General features: G+C 44.2%; 2 protein-coding genes across 2 annotated transcripts in view; both read left to right on the top strand.

Moving 5' to 3' along the window:
- The window catches only part of LOC144688927 (guanine nucleotide-binding protein subunit alpha-14-like), a 52,138-nt gene extending 30,260 nt beyond the window's left edge, over positions 1 to 21,878 (top strand). The window contains exons 6-8 of the mRNA XM_078555963.1: positions 381 to 534; positions 1,921 to 2,167; positions 21,698 to 21,878. Coding sequence (XP_078412089.1) covers positions 381 to 534; positions 1,921 to 2,108 — 342 coding nt within the window. The 3' untranslated portion in view covers positions 2,109 to 2,167; positions 21,698 to 21,878. The remainder of the gene's footprint in view (positions 1 to 380; positions 535 to 1,920; positions 2,168 to 21,697) is intronic.
- LOC144688937 (TLE family member 5-like) overlaps positions 1 to 21,994 on the top strand; it is a 647,395-nt gene that overhangs the window by 132,546 nt on the left and 492,855 nt on the right. The window lies entirely within an intron of this gene.

Raw genomic sequence — 21,994 nt, 5'->3', positions numbered from 1 at the left:
GATGGAATGAGCGATGCCTCCAGTGGCTGGAGGGTGTAACTATGGCAGAGCAGGTTCACAGGGGCAGTTTCCATTCTGAATGTGGGCATAGGAACTTACATCTATGAGCACTTCCTTTTTATTGCAAGATTTTAAAAATATATTACAGGTGATATGCAGTTTTCTGACAGCCTCAGAATTGCGATATATGAAATGAATAATAGTGTCACCACGTTAACAATGTTTCAAATTTATTGCAACATATATGCAAATTGACAGGATAAATCAGAGCTTAATAAATAAAAATTAAAAGGTAAATCAACATAGGGTAAATCAAGATTTGCAAAATTTCAATTTGAAAGAATTCTCAAAAGTTTTATGCTGTGCTTTTTTTGTTGCAGAATCGAATGAAGGAAAGCCTTGGTCTTTTTCATTTTATTTTGAAGTCCAACTATTTTGAGAATTCATCCATTATTCTTTTCTTGAATAAAAAGGATATTTTAGAGGAGAAGGTTCTTAACTCACATTTAGTGGACTATTTTCATGAATTTGATGGTAAGTAGAAAACATAGCTCCTTGACCTCACTCTTTCTCCCATTCCTTGTATGGGTGCTCACAGTTTCATTGCTGCTCTTTTACTGAAATAAGTCTAAATTTGTGCTTATCAAGGTGAAGGATGTTTGTTCTAAGGAGCAGAACATCTTTGTTTCAGGAACTCAATGTCAGCCCAGGTCAGGTAAACCACAATTGAATTAAAGGTCCCGCTGTTATGTCTCAATATTGTGTCTCAGTGTCTTAAATCTTAAACCTTTGATTTATTGCCTCGTTTTCTGAATGCTATAAATAAGAAAAGCCAATGAAAGTTTGGGGCAGTTTTATTTCCTTGGCTCAGGTGTGCAGACAATGGATTGGCTTTATAATATCTGCTTGATGTGCACATACACATTGGATGATATGAGTTGATTTGCATTGTTCTTCCTCTGCCAGTTCCTGTACCTCGTGATGACAGGAAGGTTTTGTTTTAAAGACAGGGAGTCCAGAAGACCTGAAATAAAAACAGAAAATGCTGGAAAAACCCAGCAGGTCTGGCAGCATCGGTCATACGGACTTGAAACGTTTCTCTCTCCACAGATGCTGCCAGACCCGCTGAGTTTTTCCAGCATTTTCTATTTTTATTTCAGATTTCCAGCATCTGCAGAAATAAAAATAGAAAATGCTGGAAAACCTCAGCAGGTGTGGCAGCATCTGTGGAGAGAGAAATGTTTCAAGTTCGTGTGACCAATGCTGCCAGACCTGCTGGGTTTTTCCAGCATTTTCTATTTTTATTTCAGATTTCCAGCATCTGCAGTATTTTTGCTTTTATTTTAATCCAGAAGACCTGCTTGTTCACTGGGTTTCAGATTTTCTGGGAATCATAAATGTGCTGTTCCAGGCTTGAGGGGCCAAATGGCCTACTGTCGTTGTTATGTTCCAATAGAAGCAACATGTTTATGGGCACAGATGTCATTATGTACATGAGCGACCATTGTGCCTATGGTGACACCATGGATGTCACGTCACAGTGCCAGTACTTCATGTGTGCGCATCAGTGCAAGCCGGTGAATGACCCGGGGTCTTTCAGATGGGACATTAAACCAAGATGGATGTGAAGGGTGTGAAGGATCCTATGTCACTATATCAAAGAAGAGCAGGGGAGTTATCCCTGTCATCCAGACCATTGTTAAACCCTCAATCAAGATCACAAAAAAAACCAACAGATTATCTGGTTATTATCTCCTTGCTGTTTGTGGGAATTTACTGAGCACATATTAGCTGCAGTATTTCACAATGGTGACTACTCTTCAAAAGTGCTTCATTGGCTGTCTTTGAGACGCCCAGTGGCCATGAAAAGAACTATATAAATGCAAGGCTTCCTTTCTTTCCTTCTTTCTCTGTCTTCAGGTGCTAAAAGAAATGCTGAGGATGCCATGAACTTTATCCTAAAGATGTATCAGAGGCAAGTTGAAGACGGAAGAAGAATTTACTGGCACTTCACCTGTGCCACGGACACGGATAATATCCGCAAGGTCTACACGGATGTCAGGGACACGGTCTTGTTTGGGATCATACAAGACCTGAATCTATGGTAGAAAGACATTAGGAAACCCCAGCAAACAATGCACTGAGTGAGTTTAACCTTCCCCATGTGGTATGGCTGTGTTAGGGGGGAATTAAATATATATATATATATATATATATATAAAACAAAAAGAACACAGTAAGAATTTGCTGAACCTACTTAAAATCTCCAGGCAGCCATTGATGCTAAACATATTAACAGTTGAGGATAACCAGATGGACATTGCACACAAAGAGGCTTTGAGTCTTTGTGTGATTTACACAGAAGTCAAGAGATGAGCTAATGTCCAGTAACAGAGAGGACAGCCTCTGTCAGGCAGGACAATTCAAGTGGTGCAACCATGCGGTGAAGCCTTGAGAGTTAGACTCGAGATAAAACAATGGCATAAAGTTAGATTAAGTATGCTCCACCCTCAGACAAGGGGAGGACAAATGGTTTTAGCTTATATATGGGAAGATGAACAATGGACAAAGAGGGGGGCTTGAATGAAACACAAACAGTCTTGGGTTGTAAGAACCAAAGTCTTTATGTACGTATTTTAATTTTGATTGGATAATATAAGTACGTAGAATAATCGGTTAGCAAAATCACATGTTTATGTACTCAATAGGATAGAGATAATGGTGTGTCAGTTACCGATTGGATGTATTCAAATGTACTCAAATGTATTATGATAAGAAAAAGTACAAAAGTAATGAAATGTAATCAATTTGGGAGCTGGTTCTTCATTCTTAGGAATGATTGTGGCTCCCTTGCATATGCTTGAATAAAACCGGTTAAAAGGAAGCCTGAGTCTCTGTGGTCGTTGCGGGATCGGAGAGTATAACTTCTCCTCTTCAGCTGAGAACATAAACTTCCTTAAAAACTATCTAGACACTACTATCAATGACACAGGTTTCTTCAGCCTCTCAGTTGTTGCATCACAGTTTTGAAAAGTACTTATCACCAAAACAAAACCTTTCTGGAAATATTTCCTCGATAACATTATTAGGGACCTGCACACAGCTCCCTGGAAATGCTGGGCATCAGCAAAACTTTAACAAAAGATCAACCAGGGAGGGATGGTCAAATAATGAAGAACTATAATGTAGCTTCAGGAGGTTGTTCAACCGTCGTGATGTTCTGAAATTTGCTTTTAAAAGCTGGGCTGCTTCATTACTTTTCATATTCAGGAACGTGCTTTTTCAGAATTACTGATTGATCCCAGAATCAGAGGTAAAGTGGCAGTAGTTGGAGGGGACGCCATTATCTTACTACTGAGAGCGACGGGGAACATCAGGAGCAGAGAACGTCACTCACAGTTTGCAGGTAGAGAGCCTGTGATTTTATGGTTTTATGATTTTATGCTGGTTCCCTGTTATACCTTCGGAAAACTCCCCCCACACCCCCCCCACCAAAAAAAAAAGGCATTGATCAAAAACCCTTCAGCCCGGAGGAGGCGAATGGCTTGGCTCAATCACACGGTCTGCTCCTGCTCTGGAGCTGCGTGCATATCCTAGAGTTGCCAACTCTTGCTTGGACATGTTCCTGTAGGTTTCATCACATGACGCCAATCACCCTGCCCCACACCCCTGCCATTGGCCATCCGACACATTCATTCTCGCGATGCCGCACCTTCCCACCAATTGGAAAGTGAACATTCTCCATTACCTGATTGGGTGATTCTTCATTGCGGCCAAACAGCTTTGTTTCTCATCTCCAACATTTTTAGAACTAATAAAAGGAAAGGAAAAACATTTTTTTTTAAATGCCCTCAAGATCTTTCCCCCATGTTGCTTGCTGCAGTCTCCTGGGTATTAACCTTTCATTCCTGGAAACACCAGGGCAATTCTGATGTTTGGCAACCCTATCTTGTACAATTAAATTCTCAAACGTTGAGTGACATCAACATCTTAAATATGTCAACGCTGGCTTCTGGGCCAATGAAAGACGCCAGCTCTTGAGGTGGTTTAAAATCTTCAGCTAGCCTTGTTTTCCATTCTTCTGGCCCATATTGCCAGCTCACCCTTCAGTTTGAGGCAGTTATAAAATATTATAAAATAATGCAGTTAAGAGGCGATCAATCAGTGAGGGGAGACTGTGGCCTGAGTGGGATAGAGACCGAGTGAGTATAAGACCATAAGCCATAGAAGCAGAAGTAGGCCACCCGGCCCATCCAGTCTGCTCCGCCGTTCAATGAGATCATGGTTGATCTGATGATCCTCAACTCCACTTTCCTGCCTTTTCCCCATAACCCTTGATTCCCTTACTGATTAAAAATCTGTCCATCTCAGCCTTGAATATACTTAATGACCCAGCCTCTACAGCCCTCTGCGGTAAAGAATTCCACAGATTCACCACCCTCTGAGAGAAGAAATTCCACATCTCTGTCTTAAATGGGCAATCCCTTACTCTGAAATTATGCCCTCTGGTCCTAGACTCTCCCACAAGGGGAAACAGCCTCTCAACATCTACCCTGTCAAGCCCCCTAAGAATCTTATATGGTTCAGTAAGGTCACCTCTCATTCTTCTAAACTCCAATGAGTACAGGCCCAACCTACTCAACCTCTCCTCATAAGAAAATCCCTCCATACTCGGATCAACCTAGTGAACCTTCTCCGGACTGCCTCCAATGCCAGTATATCTTTCCTTAGATAAGGGGACCGAAATTGTTCACAGTATTCTAGATGTGGTCTAACTAGTGCCTTGTATAGTTTTAGCAAGAATTCCCTATTTTTATACTCCATTCTCTTTGAAATAAAGGCCAACATTCCATTTGCCTTCCCTATCACCTGCTGAACTAGTATGTTAGCCCTTTGCGATTCATGCATGAAGACCCCCAAATCCCTCTGTGTTGCAGCTTTCTGCAGTCTTTCTCCATTTAAATAAGATTCAGTTCCTCTATTCTTCTTGCCAAGTCACATTTTCCCACATTATATTCCATCTGCCAAGTTTTTGCCCACTCACTTAACTTGTCTATATCCCTCTGGTAGACTCTTTGTGTCATCCTCACCACTTGCCTTCCCACCTATTTTTGTGTCACCTGCAAACTTGGTGAGAGTGTGACTGTGAGCGAGGCAAGTAAGGGGTCTCAGAGGGCAGGATCGCAGGAGCCTCAGCCTTTACAATTGTCCAACAGGTTTGAGGTTTTTTCAGCGTGTTTGGATGAGAGCGGGGGCTGCAGGGTGACTAAGTTAACTGACTATGCCACTGTAGTACAGGAAGCCATTCAAGTGGGGGGAGCAAAAAGGAATGTAGTGGTAATAGGGGAGAGTATAGTCAGAGGGATTGACATTGTTCTCTGCAGCAAAGAGCGTGAGACCAGACGGCTGCGTTGCCTGCCCGGTACCAGGATGCGGGACATCTTCTCGGGGCTGGAGAGAAACTTGCAGTGGGAGGAGGAGGATCCAGTCATCATGGTCCATGTAGGTATCAATGACCTAGGCAGGACAAAGAAGGAGGTTCTGCATAGTCAGTATGAGGACCTAGGGACCAAATTAAGAAACAGACCTCAAAAGGTCATAATCTCTAGATTATTACCTGAGCCATGAGCAAATTTGCACAGGACAAATCAGATTAGGGAGATGAATGTGTGGCTCAAAGCCTGGTGGGAGAGAAGTGGGTTCCGGTTCATGGGGCACTAGCACCAGTACTGGGGAAAGTGGGATCTGTACCATTGGGATGACCTACACCTGAACCGTGCTGGGACTGCTGTTCTTTTGAGCCACATAACAAGGGATGTAGAGAGAGTTTAAAACTAAATCGGGGGTGAAATGGATCAAATTTGGGAAAATGTGGTCAATCAAAGAGCAGAGACAAGACAAAAGAGAAAGGTATTATTACGGGAAATGAAAAACAGACCGTGACAGGAAGGGATAGAGAGTACAAATCTAACAGTAAATAAACAGATGAGACTAGAGGTTATAAAAAGAATAAAAGGATAAAACTAAAAGCTCTGTATCTGAACGCACGTAGCATTCAAAACAAAACAGATGAACTGTGAGCGCACATAGAAATAAATAACTACGATTTGATAGCCATTATAGAGACAAGGCCCTCAGGAGGACATGGATTGGGACCTGAATATTGAAGGGCACAGGATATTTAGGAAGGACGGGAAGCAAGAAAAGGTGGAGGTGCAGCGCTGTTAGTTAATGATGGTATTAGCACAATAGAAATGGGATGACCTAAGTTCAGGAAACCAGGATATGGAAACGGCTTGGGTAGGGATGAGAAATGGGAAAGGCAAGAAGTCGCTTGTGGGAGTTGTGTACAGGCCCCCTAACAGTAAGCACATGGTAGGGTTGAGCATAAAGGATGAAATAATTGGAGCTTGTCGGAAAGGCATGGCGATAATCATGGGAGATTTTAATTTACATATAGACTGGAAAAGTCAAATGGGCAGAGATATCCTAGATGAGAAGTGCATTGAATGTTTTTGGGATAGTTTCTTAGAAAGTATGTTCTGGAGCCAACCAGGCAGGAGGCTATACGAGACCTGGTATTGTGCAATGAGATGGGGGTAATTAATGATCTCATAGTGAAGGAGCCTCTAGGTAGCTGCGACCATAATATGATTGAATTTTACATTCAGTTTGAGGGAGAGAGGAGTGGGTCTGAGGCTAAGTTTTTAAACTTAATTAAGGGCAATTATGAGGGCATGAAAGCTGTGCTGGCTAAAGTGAATTGGAAAATTAGGTTAAGGGATAGGTCAATAAATATTAGCCACTGCACCTCTAAAGAGATATTTCAGAATGCACAGAATAGATACATTCCAACAAGTAAGAAAAAGACCAAGGGACAGACACACCATCCATGGTTAACTAGAAAGGTTAAAGAAAGTATCAAACTTAAAGAAAAAGCATATAATTGTGCAAAGACAGGTGACAAATTAGAAGATTGGGCAGAACATAAGGAACAGCAAAGAATGACTAAAAGACTAATAAGGAGGGAAAAATTAGAGTATGAGAGAAAGCTAGCCAGAAATATAAAAACAGATAGTAAGAGTTTTTCTAAGTATTTTTAAAAAGAGAAGAGTTAACAAAGTGGCCATTGGTCCTATAGAAAGTGAGTATGGAGAATTGATAATGGAAAACAAGGAGGTGGCAGATGAATTGGACAGGTATTTTCCATCAGTTTTCACTATAAAGGATCCAAGTAACATCCTAGAAGCAGCTATCAACCAGGAAATGGAAGTGAGGAAGGAAGTCAGGAAAATTAGTCACCAGGGAAGTGGTACTGAGTAAATTGTTGGAGCTGGGGGCTGACAAGTGCCCGGATCCTGATTGTCTCCATCCTAGGGTCTTAAAGAAGTGGCTAGTGAGATAGTTGATGCATTGGTTTTAATTTTCCAAAACTCCCTAGATTCAGGGAAGACCCCATTTGATTGGAAGATAGCAAATGTAATCCCATTGTTCAAAAAGGGAGGGAGACAGAAAATGGGAAACTACAGGCCAGTTAGCTTAACATCTGTTGTAGGGAAAATGTTAGAAGCTATTATTAAAGAAGTTATAGCAGGGCACTTGGATAAGTTCAAAGTCATCCGGCAGAGTCAACATGGTTTTGTGAAAGGGAAATCGTGTTTAACCAACTTATTGGAGTTCTTTGAGGAAGTAACATGTGCTGTGGATAAAGGGGAACAGATGGATGTACTGTACTTAAATTTCCAGAAGGCACTTGATAAAGTGCCACATCAAAGGTTATTGCGGAAAATAAAAGCTCATGGTGTAGGGGGTAACATATTGGCCTGGATAGAAGATTGGCTGGCTAACAGGAAGCAGAGAGTAGGTGACTTGACTGAAACATATAAGGCCCTGAGGGGTCTTGACAGGGTGGATGTGGAAAGGATGTTTCCTCTTGTGGAAAAATCTAGAACTAGGGGTCACTGTTTAAAAATAAGGCTGTCGCCCATTTAAAACAGAGATGAGGCAATTTTTTTTCACTCAGAGGGTGGTGAGTCTCTGGAGCTCTCTTCCTGAAAAGGTGGTGGAGGTAGAGTCTTTGAACATATTTAAGGCAGAGGTGGGTAGATTCTTGGTAAGTAAGGGGGGTGATAGGTTATTGGGGGTAGGTGGGATGCAGATTTCGGGTCACTATCAGATCAGCCGTGATCCCATTCAATGGCAGAGCAGGCTCGAAGGGCCTGCCCTTTGTTCGTATGTAGGTCTTACTTCATTACCAATGTTCCACCTCTGCCACCTGCTCCTTGAAGTGTTGACCCTTTATTGAGCTATGGTTCTATTGGCTCTAACTGCTCTTGAACTGCCTCATCCAGGTTGTTCATTTGTCAACCTTGACAGCCAATGTTTGCGGACCATTTGACCACAGAGGCATCACAAGCCTGCCAGGTCCTGTCCTTATGTGATTCTCCACGCAGTCGTACTTCCAGTAGGAAAATCAGTGAACAGCGATTCGGAGCAGGAAACAATGCCGATTTTCATTTCCTTAGCACGGGGACGTTGAAAATTGGATGGTTATTATATCGGTCAACCAATCTGCAATGTCAGCTTTAGGTGTGGATGGCAAGTTATGAATCTATCCGGTCCCCAACAGTTTGTGATGATATAATTAGACTGTAGTGTGCTGTAGAACATTTTCGAAATGATTTTTAAAAACCTGACCTATTAACTTCACTACATTGAAGGCACTATATAAATGCAAGTTGTTGCAATTAACAACTGGTAGAGGAATAACATAAAGGAATTTAACATGAAGTGATCCTGACTAAAGTGACGATCAAAAATATTGATGCTACTGAATCTCCCTCCATCTTGTATCACCCAGCAAGTCGTTGGTATGCTAAAAATGTACCTGATTGGTTGCTGTTCCTTTTAAAATTTTATAAAAACTTTTGTAACCGATTGAGAGAGTCTCAGGCCAGCAGATAATGTATCTATTGTGACACAGACTCAGCATGGGAAAGCCTGGATTGTGAAATGGTCCCAAACCCCTCATCGTGAGGTCCGGCTCCTTTAATCGAGTCTGTACCATCTACAATAGAATTTTAAGCAGCTCGTCTTGTCGTGGAACACAGAAAAAGTTTGGTGCATGTAAAAATTTGATAGAGTACACTGTAGTAATGTCATAAATCTGTAAATAATAACCTATGCATTACATAAGTACGGTTAAATAAATAACATTGTGAAATTTGCTTTTGTATATATTTTGCCCACTGCATTCATTGATTAAAATGCATTTCTATGCAACGCAAGAGTCGTGTCTTTCAAAAATTCTATTGTCTGTGAATCATTGATTTTTAGACCATATAGTAATTGGAGACCAGGATTACTCTTTAAAAATAGGATGAAGGATGCTGTGATATATTTAAGAGGACCCACATTTAAAAAAGAAAATTAAGCTCTGGTAGTTCACAAATATTTTATTAATTATTTTAACTCATTCTTTCCCAGGCCATCAAAACTGCGGAAGTTGTTACTTCCCTCGGTCCTCCTATCCTCGTTCAATTTTCGGACATTTAAAACCCAACTTTGGAGTGACCTAATCACTAGTTCCCGATTTACTTATTTCCTACTCTTTTTATCCTTGATAATATTCTGCATTTAGGAACTATATTCTTTCACCTAGGTTTCACAGTAAAAGATAAATCGGCCTGGGAAAATCCAGTCGATCACAGTTAGACTTTAAATGAGGAATAAGGGTAAGGCACGTAGCTTCATTATAATATTTAAAGTGCCAACCATCTTGGAATGTGAATCCGAAAACAAGTTCAAACAACAACCTTTATTTTGGCAAGACTTAATTATGATCCTAGAAACCTAAATACACTTCATTGATTTGTTCTTTAGGCTCAACATTTAGGACAGAAAGTCTTGGTGACATTAGCTGGTACTTCCTGCCCCATATAATGCATTGCATTTCACTGAAATGTTGCATGGCGACGGCTGCATCCAAGGTTGAATTTTATTTGAAGCAGATGTTGGTTGACATTAAAACCTGGATCAGTCATAACCTCCTGCAGCTAAATCTGGCCAAAACTGAAGCCATCTTCTACAGCTCTTTCATACAACTACCACTCTTGACTTCATCAACTTCCCAGACTATCAGGCTAACACACACACACACACACACACACACACACACAGTCTTGGTATACTGCTTGACTGTCGGTTCAGCTCCACCCTTGCCCTCCATGTTCAAGTTGGTTTCCTTCACCTCTGTATAGCTTGCCTTCCTTTGCCCACCTCTCTACCCTCTGCCAACGCAGCCCTTGTCTACACCTTTATTACTTCAAAGATTGGCTTCTCCAGTGCTTTGTCTGCTGGCCTTGCTCACCACAAACTATAACTCATCCAAAACATTGCAGCCTGTGTCCTCGCCTGCACCAAGGATCCATGTCCATGAGCCCCATCTTCACCAAACTCCGCTGGCAAACCAATTCAAAAAAATGATTCCTTCCTTCACCTCAAAATCCCATCATGGCCTGACCATAACTTACCTCAACAATTTTCTGTGGCCTACGTCCCTGCACACAAACAAACACATCCCTAATTCCAACCTATTTCTTGTTACCTCTGCCTCAACATCATTAACTGTTCCTTCAGTGATGATGATTCAGTGGCATTATGACCATTTCTCCCCTAGACCATTTCTCTCTGCCATCAAAAGTATCCTTAAGACTCTTCTATTTGACCATCCTTATACTTCCAGTCCTCCTTTTCTCCGCTGTAGCTTGATGTCTACTCTTTGCCCATTGTCCTGGAAACATCTTTGAGACATTTTCTTGCACGTGAGAAGTGATACAGAAATATAAATTCCTGTTGATAATTTGACAGACAAATTATGCAGGAATTTGCTCAGGTAATCGAGGGTCATTCCTAACAGAAAAATATTTAAGGTCTAGAGGCACATATACAGGTCAGAGGAAATTGCATGTGTCAGATAGGGCTCCAGTGCACGACTGAGTTATCGCATTTTTGCTCCACTCTTTTGGCCTGTATTCTTTGTGACCTGCTGACCATCGAATTTACAACCCAAAACAAAATTAACAGTCATTTAAAGATTAATTTCGATCAGATAAAATGTCTCTTCAGACAAGCCATAGACTGGCCAACTGGTGAACTTTTTCTACACTTGGCCATGGTGAGGGGATAAATGGTATTTTGTAAATTTAACTGCAGCTTGTTCTAAACTGCAGTAAAGTTCAGGCTTTTCTTTATTCTAGATTGGAGCCATTTTCAGCTGTCTGCATTAGTTCAGCTGTGCTCCCTTCCCCACTCTCCAAGGATTTCAGGGCGTCATGTCATACTGCCTTGACCTCAACATCCATTATCTCACTAAAACATGCATCACGTAACCTCACAAACACCCAGAAATAAACTGAAAGCTGTAATTTGATGAACTGTTAAGTTTAAGGTCTTGTAATTTTCAATGCCATCTGCGGTAATCTGAGGTGTAATACACCTTTAGGAGAATTTGAGCCGATTGACCAAGTGACTGTAAGACCCAATAGCTGTGTAGCGTGGGCTACCATGTTAATGTTAGTCTAGAGTAGGGTCAGGTTGGGGATGCACTCATCATGTTAGTGCTCTGTTGTCTATGTAAAGAAATAGCATGCACATCATTTCATATCAGTCTCTGCATCCGCAGTATATTGTAATCGACTCACCTGCTGACAGTTAAGCATGAAACTGGTTCACGATCAAAGTGACCTCATAGTAAAACATAACACCAGCAGAATCATTTTTCTTATTCGTTCCTGGCATGTGGGCATCACTGTCTAGGCCAGCATTTATTGCCCATCCCTAATTCCTTGTTCACAGGGCATTTAAGAGTCAACCATATTGCTGTGGGCCTGGAGTCACATGTAGGCCAGACCAGACCAGGTAAGGATGGCAGATTTCCTTCCCTAAAGGACATTAGTGAACCCGATGGGTTTTGATGACAATCGACAATGGTTTCATGGTCATCGTTAGACTTTTAATTCCAGATTTTTGGATTTGAACCTGGTGAGATTTGAACCTGGGTCCCCAGAGCATTACCCTGGGTCTACTGGAACGCTAGTCCAGTGACAATACCACTATGCCACCACCTCCCCAATTTTAATTAGACGATCGTGTTTGACAAGCAGGGCCAGTGCAAGAGTATTTGGCACCCTAGACGAACTTTACGCCTGGCAGACCACACTCCAAAATTAACTTTCACGCAGGGAGATGGTGGCATAGCTACAGACTGTTTCCACTGGCAGGAGGGTTGGTAATCAGAGGACATCGCTTTAAGTAAATCTGTTAAAGAACCAGATGGAAGATTAGGAGAATTTTTTTTGCTTCCCCTCACAAAGTGAGTCATGATTATCTGAAATACACTGCTGAGTGGGGTGGTGGGGATTAGATAAATACTTGAAAGGAGAAGAAAATTACGGGTGTATGGGGAAAGGGCAGGGGAATGGGACTCTTTCGAATAGCCTTGACAGGCACGATGGGCCGAATGGCCTCATTTTCTGCAGTATAATTCTATCATCCCATATCCCTAGCTACCTAATCTCATCCACAAGCAAATTACTGCAGATGCTGGAAATCTGAAATAAAAATGGAAAACGCTGGAAATACTCAGGCCTGGCAGCATCTTCGGAGGGAAATGTTGAAAAGCTAGGAACAGTGGAGGTCCAGAAAGATTTGGGGATCATGTACAAAGATGACTAAACTGTAGTCGGGTACAGAAAATCTCAAAAGGCCAAAGATCACAGCTGGAATACTGTGTTCAGTTCTGGAACTGCACCTTAGAAAGGATATTTTGGCCTTGGAAGGAGTGCAAAGGCAGGCTGGGAGGCAGTGGTGTAGTGGCGTTGCCATGGGCTAGTAATCCAGATAACCAGGGGAATCTCGCTGTGCCAGATGGTGAAATTTGAATTTAATTTTAAAAAATCCGGAATTGGCGACCAGGGCCTGCATTTTTCCCTCGTTGGGCACGCACGTTCAGCAGACCCAGGAGCGGTTGGGAAACAGGCCCCTGACCGTGATCAGCCCACGACTACGATTTCACGCTGGCTGGCCAATTAGGACCCGCCCAGCGTGAAACGCGTCTTCCGAATGGTCGGGAAGGGCCGGGCAGGGGCCTGTTGGATGCCTCGTCCAATGGCGACCTGGCGGGCAGTTTAACATCGGCAGAGGCAGCTCTCTGAAGGCTACCAGGGGTGAACCTTCCTTTGGTATGGAGACTGGAGCAATGGTCTCACCAGCGGCCGGAGACATCAGGCAGGAGGGCAGGTCGGGTGGGCACTCGGCCCCTGGTTTCTTGGACGAGTGCCTCGCGGTCCTCGTGGAGGTGGTGAGTGTCAGGCAGGACACCCTCGTTCCCAGGGAGGGCAGGAGGAGGCCACCGCACCAGACGAGGTCAGCAACCCCAATGGCATGAAGCGCACATGGGTGCTGTGCCACAAAAGGTTCAATGACCTGTTGCGCTTGTAAAGGATGAGGTACCGTGTTCGCATGGATCAGTGTGGAGAGGCGTTAAGGGCTGAAATCCATAAAGCTAGCATACAAATTCAACAGGAATAGGGAAGGCAAATGGAATGTTGGCCTTTATTTCAAAGGGAATGGAGGATAAAAATAGGGAGGTCTTGCTAAAACTATACAAGGCACTAGTTAAACCATACCTACAATACCGTGAACAGTTTTGGTCCCCTTATCTAAGGAAAGATATCCTGGCATTGGAGGCAGTCCGGAGAATGTTCACTAGGTTGATCCGGGGGATGGGGGAGGGGATTCTCTTATGAGGAGAGGTTGAGTAGGTTGGGCCTGTATTCATTGGAGTTTAGAAGAATGAGAGGCGACCTTATTGAAACATGTAAGATTCTTAGGGGGCTTGACAGGGTAGATGCTGAGAGGTTGTTTCCCCTTGTGGGAGAGTCTAGGACCAGGGGGCATAATCTCAGATTAAGGGGTCACCCATTTAAAACAGAGATGAGAAGGAATTTCTTCTCTCAGAGGGTAGTGAATCTGTGGAATTCTTTACTGCAGAGGGCTGTAGAGGCTGGGTCGTTAAGTATATTCAAGGCTGAGATAGACAGATTTTTAATCAGTAAGGGAATCAAGGGTTATGGGGAAAAGGCAGGAAAGTGGAATTGAGGATTATCAGATCAGCCATGATCTCATTGGAAGGGTGGAGCAGGCTTGATAGGCCGAATGGCCTACTTCTGCTCCTATGTTTTATGGTCTTATGGCTGGCTGCGCCCCCTGTGGAGCTGTGAGGTGTTAGAGTCTAACTGCTATGTATCAATGATGCTGGAGCTGGCCAAGGGGTTGAGCCCTGGCTGCTTGGACTGAGTGCCTTGCGGCTCGAGGGCCATGACTCGGATGTGCCCAGCAAGGTGTTTCTCAGGTGGGGTTGGCCAGGCTGCAATGGCACGGCAGGTAAAGAGTGGTCTAATCAATGCTCCTCTGTCATTTCACGAGAACATAGAGAGGTCAAAGACAGGTGGGGGTCCAAACTTTCTAATCATGATGAGGTTTGAAATGGACGCTTTTGGAGCTGGAATGGCTCCAGCCACTCCCCTCGGTCAGCTGGTCGTGGAGAGACTGGGGTCTCTGACGAAGGTAAGAGTGCATTACACATGAGTGAGTGTCGGATTGTGCAAACATTCTTGTGTAGTCTCATCATTAATGGAAGCCTGAAACCTGGAGTTCCTATTGACCATTGAAAGACAATGGCACCGTGATGCAGATCTCCATTGTCTCACCAGGGTGCCTGGCGTGTACAGTGACAGTATGATGACTTAAACTAATGATGTGTCCTTCTTCGCCCTTAGATTCGCCAGCACGCACTCATATGGAGGACCCTGAAGAGTCACCCCTGACGCCAGAGGACTGCCGGGCTTCAGGTGCACCTGCATCACACCCGCATTCTGAACAGACACCTGCGCAGATACCAGCAACTCTATGGGCTTTAGATCGTCGGCTAGAATGTTGGTGCACAGCAGGGGGCACTTTACACTCACTTGAGGATCAGGCGGAAGCAGAGAGTGCCCAGGGCGCCGGCAGTTGGAGGACTGCTGGAGAGCAGGATGACGCTGGGTCACGCGTAGATGATGAGCCTCTGGTGTCGTCCATTAGACGACAGACGCTAAATGTCCAGCGGGATGTGTGGGAGGATCTGGTGGATATCCATGAGGGTATGAGTGCTATGCTTTCTGTTATGGAGGAGTCCATGCAGAGCATGAGCATTGCATTGTCCGTCATCACTGAGCACACTGCCTCCTCCATTGAGAAAGTGGTGACTCTCATGGAGAGGCAGCTCCAGGAACAGAATCAGGGGTTCCTGGGCTTGTGCTCAGATTGCAAGTCCTCACACAGGCAATGACCTCAGGTGGTCAGTGCCAGCGTAGGAGATGGATGAGGCACCCAGTATCCCAGCTAAGGTGCCTATCCATCAATGGTGAGCAGGGAAGTCCAGAGTGACCTCACGTTAGCGCACAACCTGCTTGTCGTCTGTGCGGGCTCCTCTCCGGGTGCTCTGGATGAGGGCAGTAGCTCCGCCGCCCTTTTGCCAGTGACCGTGGCATCTGATGAGGCTGCGATAATTGGGGAGATGCCAGCCATGGCACTGGCTGCTCCCTCCCTGGCGGGGCCAGCACAGGCTCCACTGGCCAGAAGACGACCTCCAAGGTCATCAAGTCCAGCAAGACAGCAGAGTCAGCAGGCTGCCTTCAATGCCGCTGCCAGTGATTTGGTGGGGTGGGGTAACACCATGATGCAGCACTAATACATGTAAGTTTAAGGCACCATGAGCACAAGGGAGTGTTCACAGGTGATTTTCTGTTCTGCCACGTTTTGTTTATATGTTTACTAGTGTGGGCATTAACACCAGGTATGATAATGATCATTTGTTGAGAGTGTCAAAATTATATAAATTTTGCTTCTGGCTTAATGGACTGAGTATGCTTCTCCTTTTTTTGGTGCAGGGTAGGCCAGTATGTAATGCTTTATGTGAGTGGCTCCAAATTTTACTGCACGGGCTCAGAGTGGACTTTGGGTGCAAACGAAAGGATTATTTCAGACATCCAGGATGGAGGCAGCAGCCCTGGCATGAGGTGGAAGCAGATCTTTCATAGCCTAGCTGAAGGAGCGTTGGATCAAGGCACACCTGGTGTCCCTGCCTCCCTGAAGGATACAGAGGTCTGCCTCCACATCCTCAGTATTCTCCTCACCATGCTCCTCTTCTGATTCACTACTGAATTTGTCCTTTGTGGCCTGTGGAGCTGCCTCAAGATCCTCTTCCACCAGTAGGTCCCCCCTTGCCAGTGCCAGATTGTGGAGAGCGCAGCATGCAACCATGATCAGTTACACCTGTTCTGGGGGGTATTGTAGTGCTCCCCCTGAAATGTACAGGCATCGGAAGCACATCTTCATAAGACCGATGGTCCTATCACTGCACCTGTGGAGCCATGACTCCTGTTATAATGCTGCTGTGCCTCTGTTCTTGGGTATCCGGGCTGGAGCACTGAATAGTCTTGGCACCTGGGAGTATCTAAGGATATAAGCGTCATGGGAGCTGCCAGGGTACCTTGCACATACTTGCAGAATCTGCATCTTGTGCTCACAAACTATTTGGACGTTCGAGTGGAAGCCCTTCCGGTTGACGAAGGCACCTGGCTGACCCGCTGGCGCCTTGATGGCCACGTGTACAATCAATTGCACCCTGGGTGTGGGGCAACCCAGCATTTGCTGAAAACCCTCTGGCTCGCTCAGCCTCCTGGCCTCGCCCATACGGAAATGAAAAAACGTCATTACCTGCCTGAACAGAGCTTCTGTCACCAGCTTGACGCAACTGCGGACAGCTGATTGGGAGACTCCACACAGATCCTTCACTGACCCCTGGAAAGAGCCAGAGGCATAGAAGTTGAGGGCCACTGTGACCTTCAGAGCCACTGGCATGGGGTGTCCACCCACACAGTTGGTGGTGATCTCAGGCCCAATCATATGACAAATGGAAGTCACAGTCTCCCTGGAGAGGTAGCTGCATCGCCACCTGAAAACCCTGGCAGCAGGGTAGTGGCATTTTCTGCTGCCCCTTACACCTTAGACTACATGCAGGCCCTGCACCCCTTGTGCCTGTGCCTCTCCCCAGGAAGCTGCCCCTCTCATCCTCCTCAGAGGAGGTGCCACCAGCAGAGAGCACAATCCCCATTACCAGGGTTACAGAAGGCTGTCTGATACCTGGAAGGGTCCACACAGTCAAAATTCTCTGGGGACATTGGAGACACCAATGAGTCCTGAAATGAAGCCTGGAAATGCTAAGAATGAAGCTCAGGACAGGGATAAAGCTGTCAAGTTCAAATAAGCAGCCAGCAGCAAACTACCTCCTAACTCCTCACTGCTCACAATGGCAATGCTGCTGGCCCTTTTTACCCTGCCCTTGGAGGAGGTTCTGTAAAAAGTGGGCTGCCTGGCTTCCTGTTTTGCCCACGCGATGAGCACGAAATCGCACAGGCAACATAAAGTCACAAAATGCCTTTTTAATGTCATTAAGCAGCCTTTTATTGATGGCGGGCACAGCTCAGGCACCCGCCGACCTGAAGATTGTGCGCGTTGTGGGGTGATGTCGGGGTGTTCGCCCGATGTCATCTCACACGATTTTACGCCCAATCGATTGGGGCACGGGCCCACCCGCGGAACGTAAAATTCTGCCCCATGAAACCATTGTTGATTGTCGTAAAAACCCATTTGGTTCACTCATTTCCTTTAGGCAAGGAAATCTGCTGTCTTTACCTGTTCTGGCCTACACGTGACTCCAGGCCCATAGCAATGTGGTTGACTCTTAAATGCCCTCTAAAATGGCCTAGCGAGGCACTCAGTTCTCAAGGGCAATTAGGGATGGGCAATAAATGCTGGCCCTGCCAGTGATGTCCAAATCCCAGGAATGAATAAAAAGAGTGCAGGTTCCCCATGATGTTACCAGGATTCTGAAGGTTAGATCATCAGGAAAGATTCGTAAACTAGGCTTATGCTCCCTAGATTATTGAAGGTTAAGGGTAATTTGATTGCGATTTTTAGGATTTTGAAAGGAATTATTACACTAGAGAGGGGGAAAACCATGTTTACTTGTGGGGGAATGCAGAAGGATGTATAACCTTAAAATCAGAGACAGGCCATTCAGGAGACAACAATTCTTTACGCAAAGGGTGGTAAAAGCATGGAACTTTCTCCCACAAAATCAGCAATTTTCTCAATCAGCAATTTTAAATCACATCGATAGGCTTTTGCTAGACAAGAGTATAAAAGGATGGTTGGAGTTAAACAAATCCGCCATGATCTTATTAAATGGTGAAACAGGTTTGAGGCTAGATGGCCTATTGCTGTTCCTATGTTAGATGTAGGCATACTGAACAGTGCTCCAGTTATTTAATGGAATATAGTGGCAAAATTTGCAGGGATTTTTTTATTACAGATAAATTGGATATTTAGGATATGTATTAACACTATTGCTAAACCCTTGAAATTATTTACATTGGGGCCTATTGTCATTTGGGAACTCTTCCTCCTCCAGTTCCGAGAAGCATAGTCCGACAACAACTTGCATTTATATAACACCCATAATACATTAAACCGTCCCAAGGCGTTTCGCTGAAGTGGATATGTAATGCGAGGGCTATTTCTGGTAAGCCGAACTGGTGGGTGCAGGATGAATTTGACACTGAGCCACGTGATATACATGTACATGTGACTAAGAGCTTGGTCAGAGATAGGTTTTAAGGAGCATCTTAAGGAGAGGGGAAAGTTAGCAAAGGGAAGAGGTTTAGGGCCTAGGGAGCTGAAAACATGGCAATTAAAATTGGCAATGCGAAAGAGGCTAGAATTGTGAGGAGCACAGAGATCTCAGGGGCTAAAAAGCTGCAGGAATTTACAGAGTTAGGGACTGTGTGCAGAGTCCCCTCCCGGTCAACTTATGCTATAATTCTTGTCCCTCCCCATCTCAGTTTACCATAGAAGAGTGATACGGACTCGAAATGTTAACTCTGTCTTTCTCTCCACAGATGCTGTCAGACCTGCTGAGTTTTTCCAGCACTTTTTGTTTTAGTTTACCATAGTTGGGGCTGGTGGGGTGCCAAGTACTCGGAGGGGAGAGAGACTGTGGAATGGATGTTGTGGGATGGGGCAATAGTGATAGTGTTGACTGGGAAATGGGTTTTTGGGGCATGAGAGAAACTGAGGAATGGAGATCAGGGAGAGAGAGAGAGAGAGAAACTGGGGAATGGACTCAGGGACAGAGGGTGGATTAGTGTTTGGCAGGATAGAGAAGTCTAAAGGTAAGAGGACTGGGGCTCAAGGAGGATAGAAAGAGGGTGACCGAGGAATGGAGTAGGCCTGGGGACCAGTGTTTTTTTGCAGACCCTGGAGTATCAGGAGCCAGTAGGTTGGCGAATGGGAGAGGTGCCTTGCGAGGCATAGCCAGTAAAGAAATGAGTGAAACTTGGGAACATATCTGTAAGACAATAATAAAAATTGTTTCCACTGGTGGGGAGAGTGATGTAATAACATTTTCAGATGTCACGTGATCAGACATCACGTAATCAGATGTCACATGGTCAGATGGGGTTAGAATGTCACACAATCAAACCTCCAGGAATGATTCCAAGTGGATTTGGCAACGCTACTTACATGTAACAAGCTTAGTTCACCAGGAAGCTAACACTTGCTTTCATTTATAACTAACAAATCTAAAGTGCAACCAAGAGATGGCAGTATCACCTCATCTAGCATCTAGTAAGTTTAAACAGATCCATGAAAGTAAAAAGTTACGTCTATATCACTCGGTTTTCCAACAATGTTTCATTTTTATTCGTCCTTTGGGCACATTGAGGCACAAGGAAACATCTGTCATGGGTACTGACTGCATCAGGTTCTCCTAAGGTAGGTGAAGTGTGGCAAAGTAAAGCTATGGCGATGCGCCAACTGTCTAATTTAGCCATAATGTCAGAGCTCTGCTTTGTATTCCTGCAGTCTTCATGGCCTAGATTCTCTAATCTATTTTCATTTATTGGGTTAATGCCAGAGTCCAGATCAGGTAATTCAGGTTTTTGTGAGAACCCGTGACACAGTGAGGACAGTTTTTGAATTGCGAAACCACAGACAAGAATTGGATCGGGGTCAACCTAAATCTGCTGACAGTAAAAATTCCTATTATTTTGGGTAGGATTAAACACTGGGTCGAAGTGTAAAATGGCACATTTTAAACCCAGTACAGATACAGCAAAATTTAATAGTTCATCTGGCAGCTGATATAAAATGAAAGACTTGCATTTATAATCACACCTTTCATGGCCTCAGGACAATTTTAAGTGCTTACGGCCAATTAATTACTTTTGTAGTCACTGTTGTAGTGTAGGAAATGTGACAACCAATTTGCAGGCAGCAGGATCTCATAAATAGCAACCTGATGACCAGATCATCTGTTTTGTTTTGCTGGTCGTGGTTAAGAGATATATATTGGCCAGGACACTGGCGAGAACTTCAGTTTTTCTTTGATTAGTGCCATGGGATCTTTTGCGGCTACCTGAGAGGGCAGATGTCTCATCTGCATCGGTACTTTTGACACTGCAGTATTCCTTCAGTGTCAGCCTAGGTTGTTTAAAATTTCTGGAATGGGACTTGAACTCACATTTCGCTGACTCAGAAGTGGGAGCAGTACCAACTGAGTTATAGCTGATAATATATTCATTTGTGACACAGGGCTGCAATATTTCTTTTTGTAGAATTACAGGCTAATGTATGATAATGTGGAGACTAAATTCAATAGCCCCTGGGGATCATGATGTGTCATTAACCATGTCCATTGATTGCAATACAGGCAGCATGCCAACTTTATGATTTCAGCTTCCAGCCATTGCTAACTGTTTTGCTGATTGGCTGGTTGCAATTGAAGGAGGCCAACATAGTGAATAAGCAGCACAACCTAAAGCTGGTCTGCACTTTTTAAAGCTGGTCTGCACTTTTAAAGGGAAGTGCATTTTAGCTCGAGGAGGTGTTGGAAGCTGTGCAGGAAGTGACTCTCTTCAATGTTTCCCAGATCAATGGCAGAGTGTGGGAAGAACATGTGCTCCAAGGTACTCTGATGTTGCACTGAAGGCTGTGTTCTGTATCCAAATGGGGCCAGGAGGCTCTCCAGGCACATGCTCAGAAGGCAGCGGGAGCAGATAACCAAGAAGGTCAATGCCAGAAGTCAAGCCCCGAGAAACAGTGCTCCAAAAGGTTCAACGATCTCACACAAGTGATCAAAATCAGTGAATGCATCTTCAAACAGGCAAAGGCACATGAAAAACAGGCATGAAGGGAATACACAAAGGTGGTTAGTTGACTTTTGTACACAGCAGGAATGGGCAAACATTTTGGCTGGAGTGTGGAAATTGTATGGGGGCAGGCCATAAACACTCAAGAAATGAACAATTACAAGAAAGATAAATTTTTGTACAAGTAAACATAACACCTTATGACAACTATACTATCATTAATGATGCATAATGAATCCAAATATACCATCTTTTACACGCCCTCTTGGCTTAATCGGAACAATGAAGTTGGTCACTCCTCTTTACAACAGTATCAAAGTTGTGTCACTCATTCTGCACAGATACTGCTTGATCTGAGTACACCCAGTGTTTTATTTCAGATTTCCAGTATCTGCAGTATTTGTTTTTGTCTTGCCAATATAAATGCTGCTTTCCTGTGATCCACAATCTGATGATGCAAGAACCACCAGGGGAAAAACAGCAAAGAGAAGAGCAAGAAAACATGAAGAGGCCAAAGGAATTTCAAAGGCAGTCACCACAATTTATGGGGAGTCATGATCCGTATTCCTGTCTATACCTCTCAATCCTACAGCTGGGATTTAATAATCTCATGGCACATTTTAAAAGAGGTGCTACCAACCAGATTGCTACCTGCAATCTCTTCCACACCTGTTACA

The sequence above is a fragment of the Cetorhinus maximus genome, chromosome 13, assembly GCF_964194155.1.
Source record: "Cetorhinus maximus chromosome 13, sCetMax3.hap1.1, whole genome shotgun sequence".
Lineage (NCBI taxonomy): Eukaryota > Metazoa > Chordata > Chondrichthyes > Lamniformes > Cetorhinidae > Cetorhinus > Cetorhinus maximus.
Note: the sequence above shows the minus strand (reverse complement) of the source record. Positions and strands in the feature narration are given on the sequence as shown.